A 21,950-nucleotide genomic window follows, 5' to 3' on the forward strand; every position below is an offset into this window, starting at 1 on the left:
GGTCCCTACATCTATGGAGAAAGTTTCCCTGCCCAGTAAAGTCTTGCTTGTCATACTTTAACAAGTGTCATATGAATATATATATACACATTTAAAAAAAATTTTTTTTTTCCTTTACCACTCTCCCCAGAGGGCATTGAGGCTCTAGGAGCTTGGCTACCTTGTAAGTGGGGATTGCAACCCAGGGCCATCCTTCAAATCCACTGGGCTCCTGTCTCTCTCTTCCCTTTCTGCAGGTCCCCAGGGGAAAGGCAGGATACGACACGCTCTGGGGAAGGTATTTCCAGAGGGTGACCTGAGCCCTCAGCCAGGCTCGGGGTTATTAATAGCCAGGCCTTAGTGCCCCGCTCGGGGAGGGCGGCTCCAGCTCCCGGAGCAAGAGGAGGGCGGAGCTGAGCGGAGTGGCCAGGGGAGGAGAGAGTGTCCGGAGAGGCCGGCTGAACTTGGACGCGGCCCCTCCCAGCTCCCCCCACAGCCCAGCTGTTCCCTCCGCGGATTCTCCGGGGCTGGTTCATCACCTCCGAATATTCCTGTGACAGGAGACGCTTGCAAAACCCGCCTCCAGCCTCCAGCAGCAAATAAATAGAAGGCTTGCAGCCCAGGAGGAGCCAGAAGAAGTTTCTAGGCGCGCGTGCCCTGGGTTTATTAAGCTCCTGGCTCCGCTCTAGACCTCAGCGGCTCTGGCTGCCAGCCTGGGCAGCCTGGGAGGACGGTGGCTTGCCGGTCTGTCGTGAGGCAGTACGGACGGGGACCCTCTGGGATTCTGCTGGATCTGCCCGGGGGTTACCTTTGGGGGCTGGGACCCCAGTCGAGGGGACACAACCGTCCCTGGCAGTGGTTGGTTCTGCTTCTCCCTGCAGAAAAGCAGCATTTTCGGAAGCTGAAGAATAAGCTAGCCCAGCCACACCACCTTGTTGTGTGACCTTGGGCAGGTGGTTCTGTCTCTCTGAGCCTCTGTTTCCCTCTGAGCTCAGCAGCCACCATGGCTGACGGTCAGATGCCCTTCTCCTGCCACTACCCAAGCCGCCTGCGCCGAGACCCCTTCCGGGACTCTCCCCTCTCCTCTCGCCTGCTGGATGATGGCTTTGGCATGGACCCCTTCCCAGACGACTTGACAGCCTCTTGGCCCGACTGGGCTCTACCTCGTCTCTCCTCCGCCTGGCCAGGCACCCTAAGGTCGGGCATGGTGCCCCGGGGCCCCACTGCCACCGCCAGGTTTGGGGTGCCTGCCGAGGGCAGGACCCCCCCACCCTTCCCTGGGGAGCCCTGGAAAGTGTGTGTGAATGTGCACAGCTTCAAGCCAGAGGAGTTGATGGTGAAGACCAAAGATGGATACGTGGAGGTGTCTGGTAAGTCAGGGGCAGGAGGGAGAGAGAATGGGGAGGCGGGGATGTAGCCCTCAGCCCTGGGAATAGCCAGGAGAAAGTTTCCTGGGAGCTGACGTTGGGACAGTGTGACACAGGTGACCTCAGGGCTCAGGAATGTAGCCTGCAAAGTTATCTTTACGGAAAACTTCTCTCCCGGCTCCCAGCAGAGATCTTAACCTGCCTGACTCAGCTATTGGGGCCTCTGGGTGCTCATCAATCAGGGTACAGACAGGAAAATAGAAACCATGCTGGATATTTTGACAGAGGGCATTTAATATAAAGAATAGGTTAAGCAGATATCAAAGAATTAAAAAACAAAGAAGAAACGGGATTTTGTGCACTCCAGCATCATAACAGAGTCTAGAAGTGCACGTTAAGGCTGAACAATGATAGTGTTAATAACCGCAACTGGTTTCCGGTGAAACACTTCTCCTTGTCCCAGACAGGGAAACTGAGGCTTACCAGTAATTGTAGTAACACTAACTGGTAACTCTGAGTGCTAACTATTCGCTCAGCACTTTGCTAACTGCTGTTGCCTATAATATCTCAGCTAATACCACAACCAGAGGAGGTGGGTACTGTTTATCTTCTTTTTTTCAGATGAGGAAACTGAGGCATGGAGAGATTAAAGTAACTTGTTCAAGGCCACCAAGGAGTCAGACCCAGGTTGTCTGGGAATTAGGAGGCCAGAAAGAAGAAGTGATGATTTCCTGAGCACCTACTAGGTGCCAAGGGTGGGCTGACATTCTTATACTTCTCCAAAATCATCCTCAGTCCACTCCAGAGTAGCAGGGTAGGCCCATCTTGCAGCTGAGGAGGCTGAGGCCTAGGTGGGACTCGTTCACAGTCATGCCATGAGTCAGCAATAGGAGTGGAGTAGGGACTGGGCCTATGCACAGCTTTAGGCCTAGGGCTCTCACTGCCGCATCCCACCCTGGGAGAAATAAACATACTAGGGGGAAAAATGAGAGAAGACAGGAAGCTCAGCCCCTGTGAAGCTGGGCAGTAGAAAAATCTTTCTTTTCCTTCCCTCCTGATTAACACTCCATTAAAAAGAATGTGTTCCCGGCAGAGGCTTGCCTTCCAGAAAATCAGTCAAAGCCATTGCAAACACAGGCTGGGCAGGAACAAGCCCCAGCAGCGTTCAGGAGGAGTTTCAAGCCAGTCATGGTAGAATTATAAACATCAGAGGCTCCAGCGGGTGTGGTGGACCGGGAGACACGCTGGGGCCACGTGCTGATGACAGGGTCAGCCAGATTTCTGAGTTGGCTGGGGAGCAGGGCATGAGTTCCGAAACTGGCTCCAACTCTAACCAGCAGGATGTGCAAATTACTTCACTTTGTGCTTCTGTTTTGTTTCCTCATCTGGAAATTAGGGTTCAAATGGTTATACCATAAGGATTGTTGTTTTAAGTGAGGTGATGCTGTAAAAAGTGTACATACCTGTGAACCCAGAAAATCTGAGACAGATCTCAGTTCATTTAGGAAGTTTATTTTGCCAAGGTTGAGGACACCCCCATGACACAGCCTCAGGAAGTCCTCCTGTCACATGCCCAAGGTGGTCTGGGCACAGCTTAATTTTATACATTTTAGAGAGACATGAGACATCAATCAATATATGTAAGAAGTACATTGGTTCGATCTAGAAAGGCAGGACAACTTGAAGCAAAGGCAGGAAGACTTGAAGCAGGGAGGGGTTTTCCAGGTCACAGGTAGGTGAGAGACAAATGGTCGCATTCTTTTGAGTTTCTGATTAGCCTTTCCAAAGGAGGCAAACAGATATGCATCTATGTCAGTGAGCAGAGGGCTGCCTTTGAATAGAATGGAGGGTAGGTTGGCCCTAAACAGTTCCCAGCTTGACTTTTCCCTTTAGCTTAGTGATTTCGGGGCCCCAAGATTTATTTTCCTTTCACATTCTATGACCTGGAACACAAGGAATTAGTATTATTATTGCCGTCGTTATTGTTATAGTGCCAGGCATCCAGGAAGGCCCCAATAAATAATGAATAATAGATGCTCTTTGAAACCTGGGTTCAGATCCCAGCACTGCTGTTCACTAGCATGGTGGATGTGGACGAGAAAGTCTTCATCCCTCTGAGCCTCATTTCTCCTATTTGCAGAATGGGGACCATAATAATGTCTGTCCTGCAAGAGTGTAGGAAAGATTAAACATATGCAGACTATCTATGATAATATATGCAGAGTGTCTATAAAATGGAGCTAATAATAGTGCTTGCCTGGCACTCTGTAAACAGAACAATTATCACCATTCCTTCTGTCCTTGTTTTAATTAGGGTCTTAGATGCTTCTAGCCCAAGTCCAAGGGTCTACTCCACCCTGTGGTCCCTCTAGGAGACCCTCTGTCCAGCCTGGAGGGCTTTTCACCATCCTCTTTTGTAGGTGCTTCATAACAGGTGGGGTCTGGCAGCTCCATGTTGAGATCTCAGCTAAGTGTCTTACTAATCCAGAGGCTTTGGGTGAGTCATGCAGTCTCAATTTCCACGTCTGTAAAATGGGGTCATTGGGAGCTTAAATAAGACAAAGACAAAGCTTTTCAGACGTGCAATTAGTGACATCGGCTAGACAAAATCCAAATTCCCTGAGAGTCCATACAAGGGCTTTCATAAAAGGGGTTTAAAAATAAAATTGATATCAGGAGCTCTATTTAAGAAGCAACTTTCGGGCCGGGTGCGGTGGCTCATGCCTGTAATCCCAGCATTTTGGGAGGCCAAGGCGGGAGGATCGCTTAAGGTCAGGAGTCTGAGACCAGTCTGGTCAACATGGCGAAACCCCGTTCTACTAAAAATACAAAAATTAGCCGGGCGTGGTGGCGAGCACCTGTAATCCCAGCTACTCAGGAGTCTGAGGCAGGAGAATCGCTTGAACCTGGGAGGTGGAGGTTGCAGTGAGCTGAGACCGTGCCACTGCATTCCAGCCTGGGCAACAAGAAAGAAATTCTGTCTCAAAAAAAATGAAAAATAAAAATAAATAAAAAGCAATTTTCAAGGGAAGTTGGAAGTCAGATCCAGTTTCCCACCCTATACCACAAAATGACAAATCCGTTCCTCCACAAGCACGTGCTAAAGGCCTACATGTGGTGGCTCAGTGGTTCCTCACAAGGACCTACTAGGAAGTGTGGGTAGGTTTGTTAACCCCATTATACAGATAAGGAAGCCGAGGCCCAGAGAAAGTAACTCACCTGAGATCACCCACTTCTCCCTGGCAGTGTCTGACATTCAATGTCAGGCCTCTCTGGCTGGTTCTGAGTCAGGATGGCTGGATCTACTTCTGGCGGTGTGGCCCTGAGCAAATCCCACAGCCTCTGGAGCCTCAGTTTTACTGTTGGTCTTATGAAGAGGTAGACGAGATCAGAATTTACCAATGTACTTCAAGCTGTTACTAGGCATCTAGAAACAGGAGCAGGAGAGTTCAAGGTCTTGTATGGTGCCAGTAAAAACAAAATTATAAACAGGTCTTCTCACTGCAGGACTTATCAGAGCCTTTAAGTCACTAATGTAGTTTATGAATCTCTAAGAGGCAGCCCTATCTTATCTGACCACGTATGAGTGTCTCATTCAAGGAAGTGTTTGGAAAATGCTGGACTAGACAATTTCCAGCAAGCCTCAGATTCCCCTACCCCCATCCTGCAACCACCAGCCAAGAAATGTTCCCTTCATGGGCCACTGGGCCAGACCCTGGCTAAGATAGAGACTGGAAAGCCCCAAGGCCTTATTTCCACCCCTTCTCCTTAGTCCCAGGGACTCTGCCTTCCCTGGAAACAGCACTTTCTTTCTTTAGCTGGGCCAATAGTGTTCCACCTACATTTCTCTGAGGCATGTTGAAAAAAGCATGTCTGCAAGGGGTTTCTGACTTCTCCTAGCCTCTGGATGTATTTCTAAAAATCATAATAATTACTTTTTTCAGTTTACAAAAATAAAATGTCTTCATGATAGAATATGTAGTTAGGAAAGCAAAATAAGAAATTAAAAATCACTCATAATCCTTAAGCTGCCCCAATCTAAGTAGGCAAATGATAAGCAAATTGAGTTTCAAGATGATCCTCCTAGCAACACTCTCTTTAAATGAGGTTAACCCCACCTCCAGGCCCCTCTTTTGGAAATCTTGGAGCTTTCCCTGCTCAGAGATCCTCCCTTCCCTCACCCCAATACCCTATTTTCAGAGCAGACAGAGGCACCTAGTTTCTGAGGAGCAGTCTTTTCCCCAAACATCAAAATAAACCACAGGTGTTTACCTTCACATGGTACTTTTACAACTTCCAAAGCCATTCTGTGACTCGCTTTCATTTGCTTCCTACGGTAACCCAGTAAGATAGGTGTCGTCATTCCCATTTCAGAGAAGAATAAACTGAGGCTCAGAGAAACTTAGAGATGTGCCAGGAAATGTCAGAGTAGAGACTTAAGTCCAACACCCAATATTCCAGAACCTGTCTGCCTGCTTTTGAATCTTTGCACCAGTCATTTCCAAGCTGTGTGACCTTGGGTACGGCACTTAACCTCTCTGAACTTCGGGTTTCCTATCTACAAAATGACAATAATGAAAATGCCTGCTTATATTATTATTTTACTATTATTATTTAAGGTTATTGCAAAAATTAAAGGAGTTGATACAGATAAGGTGCTTAGAACAGTGGCTGACACCAAGGAAGCGCTATATTACTTGCTATTATTATTTATATTATCAGTTTTTATTCCCAGGACACCAGCATGCAGGAGGATTCTAGGATGCAAAAGCGCTGAGTCAGAGGCACTGGCCTGTCCCCAGGGGAAACAGGTCTCCCGGCGCCCTGGCTGTGGGGAGGGTACCAAAGAACAGACAGTGCTCTTCTGGGCACAGGCCTGTGCTAGAGCCAGGCGGTTGGTGGTCACGGAGTTGGCAGCACAGGATAGACTCTTTAAGCGGCCACACATTCACAGGATAGCATGTTCTGGTTAGCCAGACACTCCAGTTTAAAATGAATTTCTTTTGCTGAGAGCAATTTAGGAACATAGATTAAGGCTTAGAAATTCTGGAAGTTGCATTAGTCCTCAGTTAATCCTAAAGAAGTCATAGGGCCTGGTGTGAAGTTCCAGCTACAAGAATGTTCAGGGCCATGAAGTTCTCTCCAATGTTGGAAATTCTTCAGAGCCCCAAAGTAGGGGATTGGTTAAATTAGCTCTTATATATTCCTCAATAGAACACTGCAGCCATTAAAAATTATGTTGTCAAAGAATATTTGGTAATATGGAAAAGTAATTATAATGTGTTAGCAAGAGAGAAAAATAAGTTCCAAACATAATGCAGAGAACTATCCCATTTGATAGAATACTGATATACATGGATACTATGTAACATTTACACATTTCTGAGAAACATAGAAAACTCAGAACATATAAAAGATATTATTAGTAGCTTCCTTGGGGTGACAGGATTATGAGTAGTTTTGATGGCTTTTTTAAAAATTTTTTTCTTTTGTTATTGTTGTTTTTTTTTTAAATTTAGAGACCAGATCTCACTCTGTTGCCCAGGCTGGAGTGCAGTGGTGCATTATAGCTTACTGTAACCTCAAACTCCTGGGCTCAAGCAATCTTCCCACCTCAGCCTCCCAAATAGCTAGGACTACAGGCACACACCATCACACCTGGATAATAATAATAATAGTAATTATTATTATTATTTTGAGACAGAGTCTCACCCTTTTGCTGGGCTGGAGCGCAGTGGCGCGATCTCGCCTCACAGCAACCTCTGCCTCCCGGGTTCAAGCAATTCTCCTGCCTCAGCCTCCCAAGTAGCTGGGACTATAGGCACGTGCCACCATGTCCAGCTAATTTTTGTATTTTTAGTAGAGACGGAGTTTCACCGTGTTGGCCAGGAAGGTCTCGATCTCTTGACCTCGTGATCCACCTGCCTCAGCCTCCCAAAGTGCTGGGATTACAGGCATAAGTCACCACGCCCTGCCTATTATTATTATTATTTTTAGAAACAGCGCCTCTCTATGTTGTCCAGGCTGGTCTCAAACTCCTGGCCTCGAGTCATCCTCCTGTCTCAGTCTCCCAAAGTGCAGACATTATAGGAGTGAGCCACTATGCCCGGCCTATTTTCTGCATTTTCTAACATACACGTGCACTATCTTAAAGCACAAAAAGAGCTATTAACAAAGAAATAATTAAAAGTAATTAGCTATAAGTTGTCAGTTTAAAAAAATCTGGACTGCTATATTCAACGAAGTTGTTTACATTCTAGATTTCAAGGCCCCTCAGAAGCACCTCCCTGTGTAAATGAGAGTTCTTGCCTCCAGAAGGTGGCCCCACAAATGAGGAGTGAAAAGTAACAGCCGAATGGCCCCACTGTTGTACTAATCTTGTTTGTTTAAAGAGAAACTACAGACACTCTCTCTATTAAAGAAAAAAAGAATGAGGAGAGACCGAGAGAATTAGAATGTGCTATATACATTACAAGATCAAAACCAGTTTAGGCCCAGGTCTTCTTGTAATTTCATCTTTTTCCTCCCTGAGGGGGTTGGGAAGCTCTCTCTTACCACAGGTTAAGAGGCGAGAGGTCTGGTGGAATTTCACATCCACAGTGCCCTTAGGAAAAGCTGGGTGTTTTTGGCAGATTGAAGCATTCTTTTTCCAGGCTGTGCTTTCACTACTGGGTACAGATAATGTGGCTTAAAGAGCTAATCGGGAGCTGGAACAGGCAGAAATTCAAGAGCAGAGAGGCATCAGGCCCTAGAACTTGGCCTAGACTCAGAGAGAGCTGATTCAAAGCTCAGAGCCACCAGGGACCTGCTGGGCGACCCTGGATCCATCACCAGGCCTCAGTTTCCATGTCGGAAACAAAGGGAGAGCGATGTCTGGGCTCGGAGTTAGGAAAGCACTCTGGTAGCTATAAAGCAAGCTACACGGCAGAGTCGCCCTCAGCATGTGACCCCGCTTCAAGCCTGCCATCCAGTCTGGGATGTCAGACCCAGGGTTCTACTGGCAGGTTAGAGAAGAGGAGTCAGGTGGGAGACTTGGAAGATTCGGTACAACACATGGAAGATTTGGTACAACACAGAAGTTTCTGTGATTTCCTCGGACTAACCCTTAATTAACTACAAACCACGGTCTACGCCTCCTTTCCATCAATTATCTTATTTCACCTTCATAGCCAGCCTTGGAAGTGGACTTAGGTGGGTCTGTATGGCAGACAAGGTCCTTGAGGCTTAGATAACTGGAGTCTCTAGGGTAGGCCTAAGCCACACAGCAAGGCAGGTCCAGGGCCAGGATTTGAACCCAAGCCTCAGTCCTGAAGGATGCCCAAGGAACATAGATGCTGACATGCCACACTTCTCTTCCTTCCAGGCAAACATGAAGAGAAACAGCAAGAAGGTGGCATCGTTTCTAAGAACTTCACAAAGAAAATCCAGTAAGTAACCTGGAGTCATGGAGCTCAGGGTGGGAGTGGAGGAGGGGACACACCTGGGACCCATGATCTGGGGTCTCTCCCTCTTGGGCATCTCTCTTTTAAGACACCTCCTTGGAGCAGGGAATTGAACCCTCACACCTAACGAGGAGAAAATGTCCCAGCAGACCTGTAATAGGGTCCCAGAAGGGGGAGCACATAGATCGCATCATCTCATCTGCTCTGTGCCCTGTGAGGTGGGTATTAAAAACCCCATTTTATTTATTTATTATTTATTTATTTATCTTGAGACCGAGTCTCACTCTGTCACCCAGTCTGGAGTGCAGTGGTGTGATCCCAGCTCACTGCAACCTCCACCTCCTGGGTTCAAGCGGTCCGTGTGCCTCAGCCTCCTGAGTAGTTGGGATTACAGGCATGTGCCACCATGTCCGGCTAATTTTTTGTATTTGTTTAGTAGAGATGGGGTTTCGCCATGTTGCCCACACTGGTCTTGAACTCCTGGGCTCAAGCGATCCACCCACCTCAGCCTCTCAAAGTGCTGGGATTAGAGGCTTGAGCCACTGCACCCGAGGAACAACTCCCTTTTATAGACTAAGCATCTGAGGGTAAGCAAGACAATGACTTGTCCACAATCACACAGCACCTACCCACGGGGCATAGCTGAGGGAGGACCCCTGTCACCATCCAGAAAGACCATCCCCTGATTCCCCAAATGCCCCAGCAGAATATCTTGCAGGCTGCTTGCTCAGCCTCTGCCCTGCCAGGAAAATGAGCACCTTCTCTAGGGCATCCACAAAAATGAAGTTGGAAAGTGTCCTGAGAACACTGCATACTACCCAGAGAGGTTTGGAGGCTGAGACATTGGGACACAGGAAGAGCTATTTTGCTGAGGGGAGTAGAAGGGATTCATGTTTAACAGGGAAAGGGAGCCTGGGGGAACCATGAGAGCAGCCAAGGACAATCAGGCTGAGGCCATGAACCAAAGCCGAAGAGCTATTTTGCTGAGGGGAGTAGAAGGGATTCATGTTTAACAGGGAAAGGGAGCCTGGGGGAACCATGAGAGCAGCCAAGGACAATCAGGCTGAGGCCATGAACCAAAGCCACCATGAGCCCCTAGCTGGCAGTACCTATAGGGAGCAGAGTTGCACAGTGTGGTCACGATGGCTGCACTTAAATAACTGCCAGGTGCTTCCTACACACCTTCTCTCTAATCAGCAATCGGCGTCACTCCACTATGTGCGTTTCTGGCCCCTAAACTCTCTCTCTCTCTCTTTTTTTTTTTTTTTTTTTTTTTGAGATGGAGTCTCACTCTGTTGCCCAGGCTGGAGTGCAGCAGCACGATCTCAACTCACTGCAACCTCCGCCTCCTGGGTTCAAGCAATTCTCCGGCCTCAATCTCCCAAGTAGCTGGGATTACAGGTGCACGCCACCACGCCTGGCTAATTTTTGTATTTTTAGTAGAGACGGGGTTTCACCATGTTTGGCCAGCCTGGTCTCGATCTCCTGACTTCAAGTGATCTGCCCGCCTCTGCCTCCCAAAGTGCTGGGATTACAGGTGTGAGCCACTGCGCCTGGCCCCTAAACTCTTTTCCAAGCCATCGTTGCATTTAGCCTTTGCAGCAAAAGTGTGCATCGGAGAGAAGAGACATGACCCTCCTTGCAATACAGGGAAACTAAGTCTCCCACAGGTGAAAGGACATACCCAAGCTCTTTACAACTAGAATTTAGAAGGGTCCAGAATAGATCCCTGACCTCTGAGTTCCATGCTCAGTCCTTGAGCAAGGAGTGCTGTTTCCTCATCTGTGAAAGGGATGCTGATTCCAGCCTTGCAGAGCTCCTGGCTGAAAGTGACATAAGGTCATGGCTCAGCGTAGGTCCTCATAAGTGGGAGTTCATTATTACTATTGTTATTGTTGACTCTTAACTTTTCCATCAGCCTTTGCAAAGAAATTCTGTGTGTGGAGAGATCACACTAGCTGAATTCTGAGGCTTCTTCCAGCTTTGGGATTCTACATTCCTGTCTCTTCCCCCACGTGTCTGTCCCTGGCCCTCCCACAGCCTCTGCAGTTCTTGGAAGCCTGTGGACACTTCCTGATAAGGCAAACGCCAAACCATTTGCTCTTCATGTTTGCTGGCTTGCCTGGCATCTCCGTGCCCCACACCTCTCCCTGGTTTAGCAAGCAGATTAAACATTGCTGAGGGAGAGGAAGGAAGGCAGGGGGTGGGGGGAAGCTGATGTCAAGGCTCAAATGAGGTCTCAGGGTGGAGTCACAAGCAGGGCATAGCTGTAAAAGGGACTGAGTAAGAAAGAAGTGAATTAATCATCTTAAAAGAGGTGTGTGTGTGTGTGTGTGTGTGTGTGTGTGTGTGTGTGTGTGTGTGTGTATTTCACATGCTCCAAGGCCTTAGGGGAGATAGCTTGCTGGAAGTAACCTGATGAGAAATGCCTGAAATTGCTCCAGGCTGGTGCTCAGCTGCTGAGCTGGGCTAGTTGTTAAAATATTCAGCGGTCCCCAACCTTTTTGGCACCAGGGACCAGTTTCGTAGAAGGCAATTTTTCCATGGACTGGGGAATGAAACTGTTCCACCTCAGATCATCGGGCATTAGATTCTCATAAGAAGCATGCAACCTAGATCCCTCGCATGCACAGTTCACAACAGGGTTCAAGCTCCTATGAGAACTAATGCCACTGCTGATCTGACAGGAGGCGGAGCTCAGGCAGTAATGCTGGCTGAACTGCTGCTCACCTCCTGATGTGAGGCCTGATTCCTAACAGGCCACAGATGGGTGCCGGTCCATGATCCGGGGGGATGGGGACCCCTGAATATTGGCTAGCTATTGCCCTGAGCCCTCCCTAGCCAACCCCAGTCACTCTGATCTTGTCCCCAGGACCCTCTAAACCTCTCCACCTTCCAACAACTAAAGGGTCCCAGGACCCTCCTCCATCACTATGACTTGCACCCATCCCTTCTGAATGGTCAGTGCCCAGCTGCACTAGTTGTTAAATATTTTGAATCTCAGCTCCGGGTGCAGGGAGTCCTGGCTCCATGAGAAAGTGAGTGGGTAACTTGGGGCAACTTGCTTAACTGCTCTGACCTTCCATTCCCGCATCCCTGCATGGAAGGGTTGTGATGGGAGTGAGAGGATGTGTATAACGCATTAAGCATGGAATACAGACTCAGGGCTTGGTCCATGGGAATTAATATTATGAAAAGGCTTCACAAGGCTGGACTCACACTCCAGCAGCTGGGACTCCTGGGAGCTCCTGGCTCTGCCCAGACTCTAGACACCTAGGAGTCGAACTGGGGTCTGGGACACCTCTGGGCCAATCTCAGGAGGCCTCGTTGCCTCCTCTCCCAGGGAAAACTCCAGTCATTAGAGGACAGGGAGATTCCTTCAGCCAGGCTGAGATCCTTGGAGATTTCCACCCAGGCAGGATGCTGCAGCTGTTTGCCTTAACCATGGCAAGGAAATTCATCCCAACACATCCATCTCTGTGTGAAAAGCCCCATTTGGACTGAATAAGGAGGAGAGGGAGAGGTCTTGGGTCTCAGCTTTCAAAGTCCATGACCTTCCTATTTGGTTAGGGGAAACCAAATTACAGTCATTTGCAATACTGTCATTCACATCCCATCTTCACTATTTTTTGCCTTATATGCTTACATTGCTGTACCATGATTTACTAAAGGTTTTTTTTTCTTTTAGATCATCTCATTTTTGATAAAGTTAAATTCTTATCACTGAAATGTTCACTGAGGAAAGCAATCATGAAATAAATCCAATGAAAGCAAACTGTGGTTAAATTCTAACTAGATAATATTGCCTGCCTAAGGGCCTCAGCTCTCGCATTGTTAAAAAGGGAAGGTAGCAAGTGATAGAGGCTAAAGGCGTTAAAGGCCTGTTAGTACTTAGCAGAGACATTCCTTCAGATGTAAGTAGAAGCACTGAAAGAGAACTGAAGAGGAATTACTTTCCCACCAAATGGGTTTAAATACAAGTCACTTGGTTAGAGACCTTGGACTTGTCTATCTCTCTGAGTTTCAGTTTCCCCATAAGTAATATAAGATCATTGTCATGGACAATCAGGAAGATCCTTTGGGGCCCTGATACTCTGTGGTTCAATGATCCTGCAATTTGTATGATACTCCATCTTGCTGTCAAGATGCCAACATGTAAGGTCAAAGACTGCAGCGTAATTCTCACTCCACCCTAAGAGGTGGGTACTATTATTGCCCCCTTTTTTTCTGCAAAGAAACAGGTTCAAAGAGGCAAGATCACCAGCCCCATGTTGTGTGGTCAGGAAGAGTCAGAATTTGAATGCACGTCAGCCTGCCTGCAAAACCCATGCTCTAGGCCATAGCCACCCTGTCACACTGTACCTGGTGTGCACTGGGTTGGTGTGCACATGGTTAAACAGTCAGCCCATCCCCAGCATTGGGAGGGAGGTCTAAACTTTTGACTTTGTCTCCGCTTCAAAAGCTTGACTTGGCAGCTTTCTAGTTCCCTCTTTTTCTTCCAAATGGGCTTCCCAGAAGCAGCCTTGTTCATCTCCATGGTTCCAATCTGGCAAGGAATCTCCTGGGTAGATATGGCTCATGTGGCTACAGGTTGTTGTACCCACAAAAAAAGAAAGAAAGAAAGAAAAAAAAAATCCCCAGCCCCTCCAGAAGGAGTCCTGCCTATGATCAGGAATGGGCTTACCTCGTGCCTTGGTTCTTTCATCAAGACCCTCGTATTTACAATAGGCAGAGCCAGCAGGGACCAGTGGAAAGATTTTGATTGAACTGCCGGTCCTTCCTGCCATAGTCCTTCTTTCAAATGTCTGGTGCTGGGGGAGGCAGGAGAGCATCACGGTCAGATACTCTGAGTTTGGAGACCAGGATTCCAATTCCATTTCCTATCTGCCATTTGCCAGCTGAGCGACCTTGGGCAAAGCAGTTCACTTCTCTGAGCCTCAATTTCCTCATCTGTAAGATGGGGATAGCAATGGAATCTGCCTGGCGGGATTATTGTTAACACCAAAATGATATGATTCAGCTAAAGTACCTGGCACATAGAAAGTACTCAGAAGGTCATGGATTTCATGGTTAAAAAAAATAATGGCACCCCAATGAGATCACTAATATGTCCTCACAGTTTTAATAGTTTGTTGAAGAAACCAAATTCTCAATAGTCTCATTCACCCAAAGCAATCCAAAAATCATAAAAATACCTTATTAGAAGTTGGACCAGATTTAGGTTTAGAAATTCCATCTTTGATGCTTTCTCACTTGTTGAGCTTGTCATTTGATTTCCCCCAAGTCTCTGTTTAGTGATCTGTAGAACGGGCATATTAATTCTTACCTCTTAATCATCCTCTTACAATACTCCAACCAAGTATTGTCTATAACTGAGTTTTAAGAACAAGATAATTAGCTGGGCTCGGTGGCTCACGCCTGTTATCTCAGCACTTTGGGAGGCTGAGGTGGGTGGATCACAAGGTCAGGAGTTCGAGACCAGCCTGGCCAACATGGTGAAACCCCATCGCTACTAAAAATACAAAAATTAGCCAGGCATGGTGGTGGGTGTCTGTAATCCACACTACTCAGGAGGCTGAGGCAGGAGAATTGCTTGAACCTGGGAGGCAGAACTTGCAGTGAACCAAGATCGCGCCACTGAACTCCAGCCTAGGTGACAGAGTGAGACTCTGTCCCCCCAAAAAAAAGGAAGAACAAGATAATAATGATCTGCTAAGTGATTGTATTAGTCTGTTTTCACACTGCTGATAAAGACATACCTGAGACTACATAATTGATATATTTTAAAAAAAGAGTTTTAATGGACTCACAGTTCCACATGGCTGGGGAGGCCTCACAATCATGGCAAAAGGTGAAAGGCACGTCTTACATGGCAGCAGACAAGAGAGAAAATGAGAACCAAGCAAAAAATCTTATAAAACCGTCAGATCTCGTGAGACTTATTCCCTACCATGAGAGAACAGTATGGAGGAAACTGCCCCCTACTCATGATTCAATTATCTCCCATCAGGCCTCTCCCACAACATATGGGAATTATGGGAGCTACAATTCAATATGAGATTTGGGTGGACACAGCCAAACCACATCAGAGATACTTAGGGTATGAACAAAATCAAGGCTTATTTTGAATACCATCGAGTATGTTGCCCTCTGAAATCTACATGTGGCCAGCTTGGCCCCTTTTATCCGCCAAGGTACCTAGTGCTTGCATCACCATTAATGCATTTTGTAGTGAAGCACTCTCCAGCAAGCACATGTCAGATGAAAATGTGTTGCCTGTTATGATAACACCTTACTTGCACTCTATAAAGGGATGGTAGTGGTGCCATTTCTGCTAGTAATTGTGGTCAGTAGTGGGTATTAAGGTGACGACTTCAACCTGGGACCAAATATGTGGGCCACAGCTCTCTTTTAAGTTAAGAACTACTGTTCAAACAGCATTTTACCATTTGCAAAGCATACTCAGACTCTGAAGTTCAAATACTCTACAAGTTCAGTATTATTATCCTCATTTTGCAGATGAGAAAACAAGCTCAGAGCAATTGAATAATCTTCCCAAGACCACACAGCTAGAAAGGGGTAGAGCCAGGATTCAAACCCAACATTGTATGTCCCCAAAGCCTAAGCTCTTACCAAAAATATTTCCTCTCAAGTGAATAAAAGAATGTTTAAGCAATATTAACAACAATAAATGAATAAAATCGTGTGTTTCTCCTAGGCTTCCTGCAGAGGTGGATCCTGTGACAGTATTTGCCTCACTTTCCCCAGAGGGTCTGCTGATCATCGAAGCTCCCCAGGTCCCTCCTTACTCAACATTTGGAGAGAGCAGTTTCAACAACGAGCTTCCCCAGGACAGCCAGGAAGTCACCTGTACCTGAGATGCCAGTACTGGCCCATCCTTGTTTTGTCCCCAACCCTAGGGCTTCTCTGATTCCAGGATACATTACTTTAGCTGAACTCAGATTTAGTGCAAGTAAAATGTTAGAGGGTGCGGGGGTGAGGACTGACCACAGATTCCCTGGATAGTGTAGTGGTAGATTTCTCTACAAGATAGCGCAATTGGCAAATCATGCTTGGTTGTGTTAGGCCAAAATACTAGTTTTGCTTTCTTTACCTTTTCTATCTTGATGAAAATGTTGCACATTCTATAGTTGCAAAACACATAAAAGGGGACTTAACATTTCACGTTGTATCTTACTTGCAGTGAATGCAAGGGTTACTTTTCTCTGGGGACCTCCCCCATCACCCAGGTTCCTACTCTGGGCTCCCGATTCCCATGGCTCCCAAACCATGCCGCATGGTTTGGTTAATGAAACCCAGTAGCTAACCCCACTGTGCTTCCACATGCCTGGCCTAAAATGGGTGATATACAGGTCTTATATCCCCATATGGAATTTATCCATCAACCACATAAAAACAAACAGTGCCTTCTGCCCTCTGCCCAGATGTGTCCAGCACGTTCTCAAAGTTTCCACATTAGCACTCCCTAAGGACGCTGGGAGCCTGTCAGTTTATGATCTGGCCTAGGTCCCCCCTTTCTTCTGTCCCCTGAGTTTAAGTCGGGATTTTTACAGAGGGAGCTGTCTCCAGACAGCTCCATCAGGAACCAAGCAAAGGCCAGATAGCCTGACAGATAGGCTAGTGGTATTGTGTATATGGGCGGGACGTGTGTGTCATTATTATTTGAGTTATGCTGTTGTTTAGGGGGAAATAACAGTAAATAATTAATAATAATAATAATAAAGGAGCAGACGTTCTTAGCCTCGTGTGGTTCTTTTAATGAGGAACTAAATGTAATACCACCTAGATATACAACATCAGTTAGCAATGCTGTGGCTTAAAGTAATGTTGCGCGGAGCCGCGATGCCTAAAGGAGGGAGAAAGGGAGGCCACAAAGGCCGGGCGAGGCAGTATAGGAGCCCTGAGGAGATCGACGTACAGCTGCAGGCTGAGAAGCAGAAGGCCAGGGAAGAAGAGGAGCAAAAAGAAGGTGGAGATGGGGCTGCAGGTGACCCCAAAAAGGAGAAGAAATCTCTAGACTCAGATGAGAATGAGGATGAAGAAGATGACTACCAGCAAAACCGCAAAGGCATTGAAGGGCTCTTCAACATCGAGAACCCCAACCGGGTGGCACAGACAACCAAAAAGGTCACACAACTGTATCTGGATGGGCCAAAGGAGCTTTCGAGGAGAGAACGAGAAGAGATTGAGAAGCAGAAGGCAAAAGAGCGTTACATGAAAATGCACTTGGCCGGGAAGACAGAGCAAGCCAAGGCTGACCTGGCCCGCTGGCCATCATCCGGAAACAGCGGGAGGAGGCTGCCCGGAAGAAGGAAGAGGAAAGGAAAGCAAAAGATGATGCCACACTGTCAGGAAAACGAATGCAGTCGCTCTCCCTGTATAAGTAACCGCGATCCATGGGAGGAGATGCCGGGGACCTGGGCCGCGCTGCCAGGACCTCTGCTGTGTCTCGCCCACCCTGTACCCTGGCGCCGCTGCAACAGCCCCTCGTGGCCAGGAGCCCCCCATGGCCTGGGGCCTCCTCTTCATTTTGGCACAGAAATTGTTTGGGGGATGTGGGGGGAGCTGGGGGAGGGGCAGCTGCTATCTTTGAGACAGAAAGATGGGGGACAGCATTTCACATGTAACCATTTGAATGTTTTTGCTGTTTTTAGAATTCAGAGCCCTTGCTGGGGGGTGCCTGGGAGATGGGGTAAGAAGAGCTTTCATTTGTCTGGTAGATAGCATGTAAGGGGGTGGTTGTCCCAGGAGGCAGCTGCTGACAGGTTTGCTACACCCAGCCCCGGACTGTGTTGCCTGGGTGCTCATTCAGAGAGGGGCTGTCATCTGGGAGCCTGTGCCCCTGGGTCCTCGAGGGTTATGGCTTGTCCCTGGTCAGTCCTGTCTGATCGAGGCCTCGCCTCTCTGCCCCTCCCTGCCCAGTTCCTACCCACCTGGCTAAGGCCAGTGCCCATTTTTAACCCTACCCATTGATCATTTCAAGAAACCTCTGTTTACTGTGTGGCACCCAGGCAAAACATGTTCCACAAGTTCAACTTGTATGTTTGGCAGATTAAACTTGACATTATCGTAAAAAAATAAAAATAAAAAATATAAAAAATAAAGTAATGTTGCCTGATGAACAGTGGCTTAAATGATATAAATAGCTGTTTTCTAACTTCACAAAAAGTTTAGAGGTAAGTAGATACACAGTTTTTTTTCCAGCTGTTATGCCACCAAGAGCCCAGGATATTTCCATTTTTTTCTCTGCCATCTCTGACAAGTGTACATAGTCACAGTCTATCCTCATGGTTACAAGATGGCTGCAGCAGCTCCAGGCATCTCATCCTCATATGACAATGTATGGGAATAGAAGGAAGTCATAAAAAGGTATTATCACCTAGCTTCTTTTATCAGTGAGCAGGATATCATCCAGAAGCTCCCAGCAGACTTCTTTTTCTATCTCATTGGCCAAAAGTGGGTCACATGCCTACCCTGAGACCAATTTCTGCCAAAAGGGAAAAGGATGGTCATGACAGGCTTGGATCAACATCCTCTGAGGCCAGGAACATTGCTGCCTGAACAAAACAAAGTTCTGCTAGGAAGGAGAAAAGAGGCCCAACAGCTCTGAGGGCAGTTAACAGTGCTGTGGCTGCCACGGGTTTGGATGCTGCCAGGAACACAGATCCCTGACTGTAGGGTGGGAGGGAGAAGGGCTGCTGTGGTAAGTGCCAGGAGACCCAACTCAAACTAATTTAAGCCAAAAGGGGTATTTATTGGTGCACATAGCTGAGAAGTCTGGGATAAGAGCTGCTTGCTGGGAGAGCTGGATTCGGGGCTATCAACAGAATTGTTTCCCTCCATCTGACGTGGCCCTGCAGTAGTGGCTTCATTGCCACTCTCCCTGTTGCCCCCGCTTCCCACGCTCTCAGCCCTCCATGCCCCATGTCCTCTCATCAGGGCCACAAGGTAGCTGCAGTCACTACAGCTCCACAATCCACATTCCAGTCCTGAGGGAGAAAAGCCAGTCTTCTCCCACAGCGTCTGCCATTTTGGATAGTGATTCTTTTTTTACTTTTTTTTTTTTTTAGACAGAGTCTTACATTTTGTCGCGCAGGCTGGAGTGCAGTGGAGCTATCTCTAGTTCACTGAAAGCTCTGCCGTCCAGATTTAAGCAATTGATTCTCCTGCCTCAGCCTCCCAAGTAGCTGGGACTACAAGCACCCAATACCATGCCCAGCTAATTTTTGCATTTTTAGTAGAGACAGGGTTTCACCATGTTGGCTAGGCTGGTCTGGAACTCCTGACCTCAAGTGATCCACCTGCCTCAGCCTCCCAAAGTGCTGGGATTACAGGTGTGAGCCACAGTGCCCTGCTACTTATTCCAGAGTCATTCTTAGTGGACCAGCCTGATCATATGATCATCCCTGAGCCAAGTGTAGGTCAAGAAATCAGTGCTTTGATTGGCCAGGCCTGGGTCACATGCTCCATCCCTGCAGTCAATCCCATTTAATCCCACAACATTCTAGGAAGTAGATGTTGTTATTTTTGCAATGAAAACACTTGAGGCCAAGAGAGAAGTGGCTTGGGTAAGTCATGTGATGACAGCAAAACTTGAACTTATATGTTTTATTTTGGAAGGTCAATAAGAAGCTACTGGGCTGCTTCTCAAGGACACCTCCAAAACCCCCAAAAGACAGCAAAATAAGTGACTGAACACCCACTCTGCTGGGTCCTGTACTAGGAGCCAAGGGCATAGCAAACCAGGAGTCGCAATCCCAGCCTGCAAAGCGCTGTCAGTTCAGTAGCAGAGACAGGCAAATAAAGAATGGCCCTCACTGAATCTTTGATTTGTGCAGACACCATGCTGGGTGCTTTATGTATATTTAATACATTTAATTGCACTACAATCATACGAGGTAGGTCCAATTTTCTTTTCTTTTCTCTCTCTCTTTTTTTTTTTTTTTTTTCTTTTGAGAGGGAGTCTCCTCTGTCACCCAGGCTGGAGGGCAGCGGCACAATCTTAGCTCACTGCACCCTCCACCTCCCAGGTTCAAGTGATTCTCGTGCCTCAGCCTCCCCAGTAGCTGGGATTACAGGTGCCTGCCACCACGCCTAGCTAATTTTTGTATTTTTAGTAGAGACAACATTTTCACCATTTGGCCAGGCTGATCTCTAACTCCTGACCTCAAGTGATCCACCCGCCTTGGCCTCCCAAAGTGCTGGGATTACAGGGGTGAGCCACTGCACCCAGCCGAGGTAGGTCCAGCATTTATCTCCATTTTTCAGATAAGCAAAAGTGCCCTGCCCCAAATCATATACCTGGTAAGCAACTGGCCCAGGCAGCCTGACTTCAGGACCTTCACTCTTCACTATTACTCTGTTCTGAGTTTCTCCTAACAAAGCAAAAGATGTGTGCCTTAAGTGAGTCCATCCAAATTATGGGAAGAGAAAAGAGGTGTTTCAGATTGGGGCTTTGCGGAGCGCAGGGGGATCAGGGGTGTCTTCTTAGAGGAGGGTTCACTTGTGGCAGGCTTGAGGATCAGGCACAGATATAGGACTTGAGCAAGCAGGGTTTGGGGCAGGGAGGTGCCTCACAGGCAGAAGAAAACACATGAGCCAAGGCAAAAGGCATGTTCCTTTTAAAATCCTTTCATGGTTCCCCATTATTTACAGGATTGAGTGCAGACTTCTTTGCAAGACTTATTAGGCTGCTGGATCAGTCCCTGGGTGACCTTTTTACACTACAGCTCAAACCCCTACTCTCTCCCTCCTGCCCCCCCTGACTTCCCTCTGTTCCTCCAATCAGACAGGTGCTTTCTTGCTACCAGGACTTTGAATACACTACTCTCTCTCTTCCAAGGATTACTGTCCCACCCTCTTCATTGGCTAATTCTTTGGGGTCTCTGCTGGGTCTCCTACCAGGCAGGCCAGAGCCCCCTCTCACTTACCCTTATCCCAACACAACACATCATATTGTAACAGCCTAGGTATTTGTGTAGCAGATAAATAATAATAACAATAACAAAAATCAAAACTGATCCTAGCTACTCTGCTTTCAAGGAAGGGAGGAGGAATCATTTCAAGCCTAGGGGAAAATCCTTACCCATCTGATATTTGTTCAACAAACATTTACTGGACACCTACCATGTGCAAGGCACTGGGCTGGGTGTTAGATACTGTTTCTTCCCACTTTAAGAGCCTGGTGAGAGGAGGAAAGTAAGATTGTTATTTCCAAGTTCTCTAGTTCTAGGCCACTGAATGGTGAGACCCCAAGCAGGTAGAGTAGAAGCCCATCCATGAGAGGGTTCCGGAGCCAAGGGCATGGAGAACCACACAGATCCTCCCAAGCAAGTGAGCAAGGGCTCTAAAGCAAGGGGGCCTGGCAACGTGTTGGATGGCTGGACTGTAGTGATGTAACTGCCCAATGGGTTCACCTTGCCTGCTGCCTAGATACAGCTGATTTATCAAGACAGGTGAATTGCGGTAGTGAAAGAGTAGTTCACGCAGAGCCGGCTGAGCAGGAGAACTCAAATCAGTCTCTCTGAGCATTCGAGAATCAGAGTTTTTAAAGATAGTTTGGTGGGTAGGGACTTGGGATTCGGGGAGTACTGATTGGTCAGGTTGGAAATGGAATCACAGGGTGCCGAAGTGGGGTTTTCTATCCTTCCTTCCTTCCTTCCTTCCTTCCTTCCTTCCTTCCTTCCTTCCTTCCTTCCTTCCTTCCTCCTTCCCTCCCTCCCTCCGTCCCTTCCTTTCTTCCTTCCTTCTTTCCTTTCTTTCTGTCTTTCTTTTTTTTAGAAGGACCCTCTCTCTGTCACCCAGGCTGGAGTGCAGGCACACTGCAACTTCCGCCCCCCAGGTTCAAGTGATTCTCCTGCCTCAGCCTCCTGAGTAGCTGGGATTACAGGCGCCTGCCACTGTGCCCAGCTAATTTTTGTATTTTTAGTAGAGGCAGGGTTTCACCATGGTGGCCAGGCTGGTCTTTAACTCCTGACCTCGTGATCCACCCACCCTGGCCTCCCAAAGTGCTGGGATTACAGGCGTGAGCCACTGCACCCAGCCGAGGTTTTCTTAATGTCTTCTGTTTCTGGGTGGGATGGCAGAACTGGTTGGGCCAGATTACCGTCTGGGTGTTGTTAGCTGATCCATCCAGGGCAAG

General features: G+C 47.5%; 1 protein-coding gene and 1 pseudogene across 1 annotated transcript; both read left to right on the forward strand.

The window, feature by feature from the left end:
* The first annotated feature begins 379 nt into the window (after nucleotides 1-379).
* HSPB8 (heat shock protein family B (small) member 8) lies at nucleotides 380-16,548 on the forward strand. Its single transcript, XM_509417.6, has 3 exons — nucleotides 380-1,349; nucleotides 8,710-8,773; nucleotides 15,507-16,548. Exons 1-3 carry the CDS (start codon nucleotides 983-985, stop codon nucleotides 15,664-15,666), a joined length of 591 nt encoding a protein of 196 aa, XP_509417.1. The 5' UTR covers nucleotides 380-982; the 3' UTR covers nucleotides 15,667-16,548.
* Nucleotides 16,549-16,615: 67 nt separating this feature from the next.
* Nucleotides 16,616-17,913, forward strand: LOC101058977 (28 kDa heat- and acid-stable phosphoprotein-like; annotated as a pseudogene).
* Nucleotides 17,914-21,950: the final 4,037 nt, after the last annotated feature.

Source organism: Pan troglodytes, chromosome 10 (assembly GCF_028858775.2).
Source record: "Pan troglodytes isolate AG18354 chromosome 10, NHGRI_mPanTro3-v2.0_pri, whole genome shotgun sequence".
Taxonomy (NCBI): Eukaryota; Metazoa; Chordata; class Mammalia; order Primates; family Hominidae; genus Pan; species Pan troglodytes.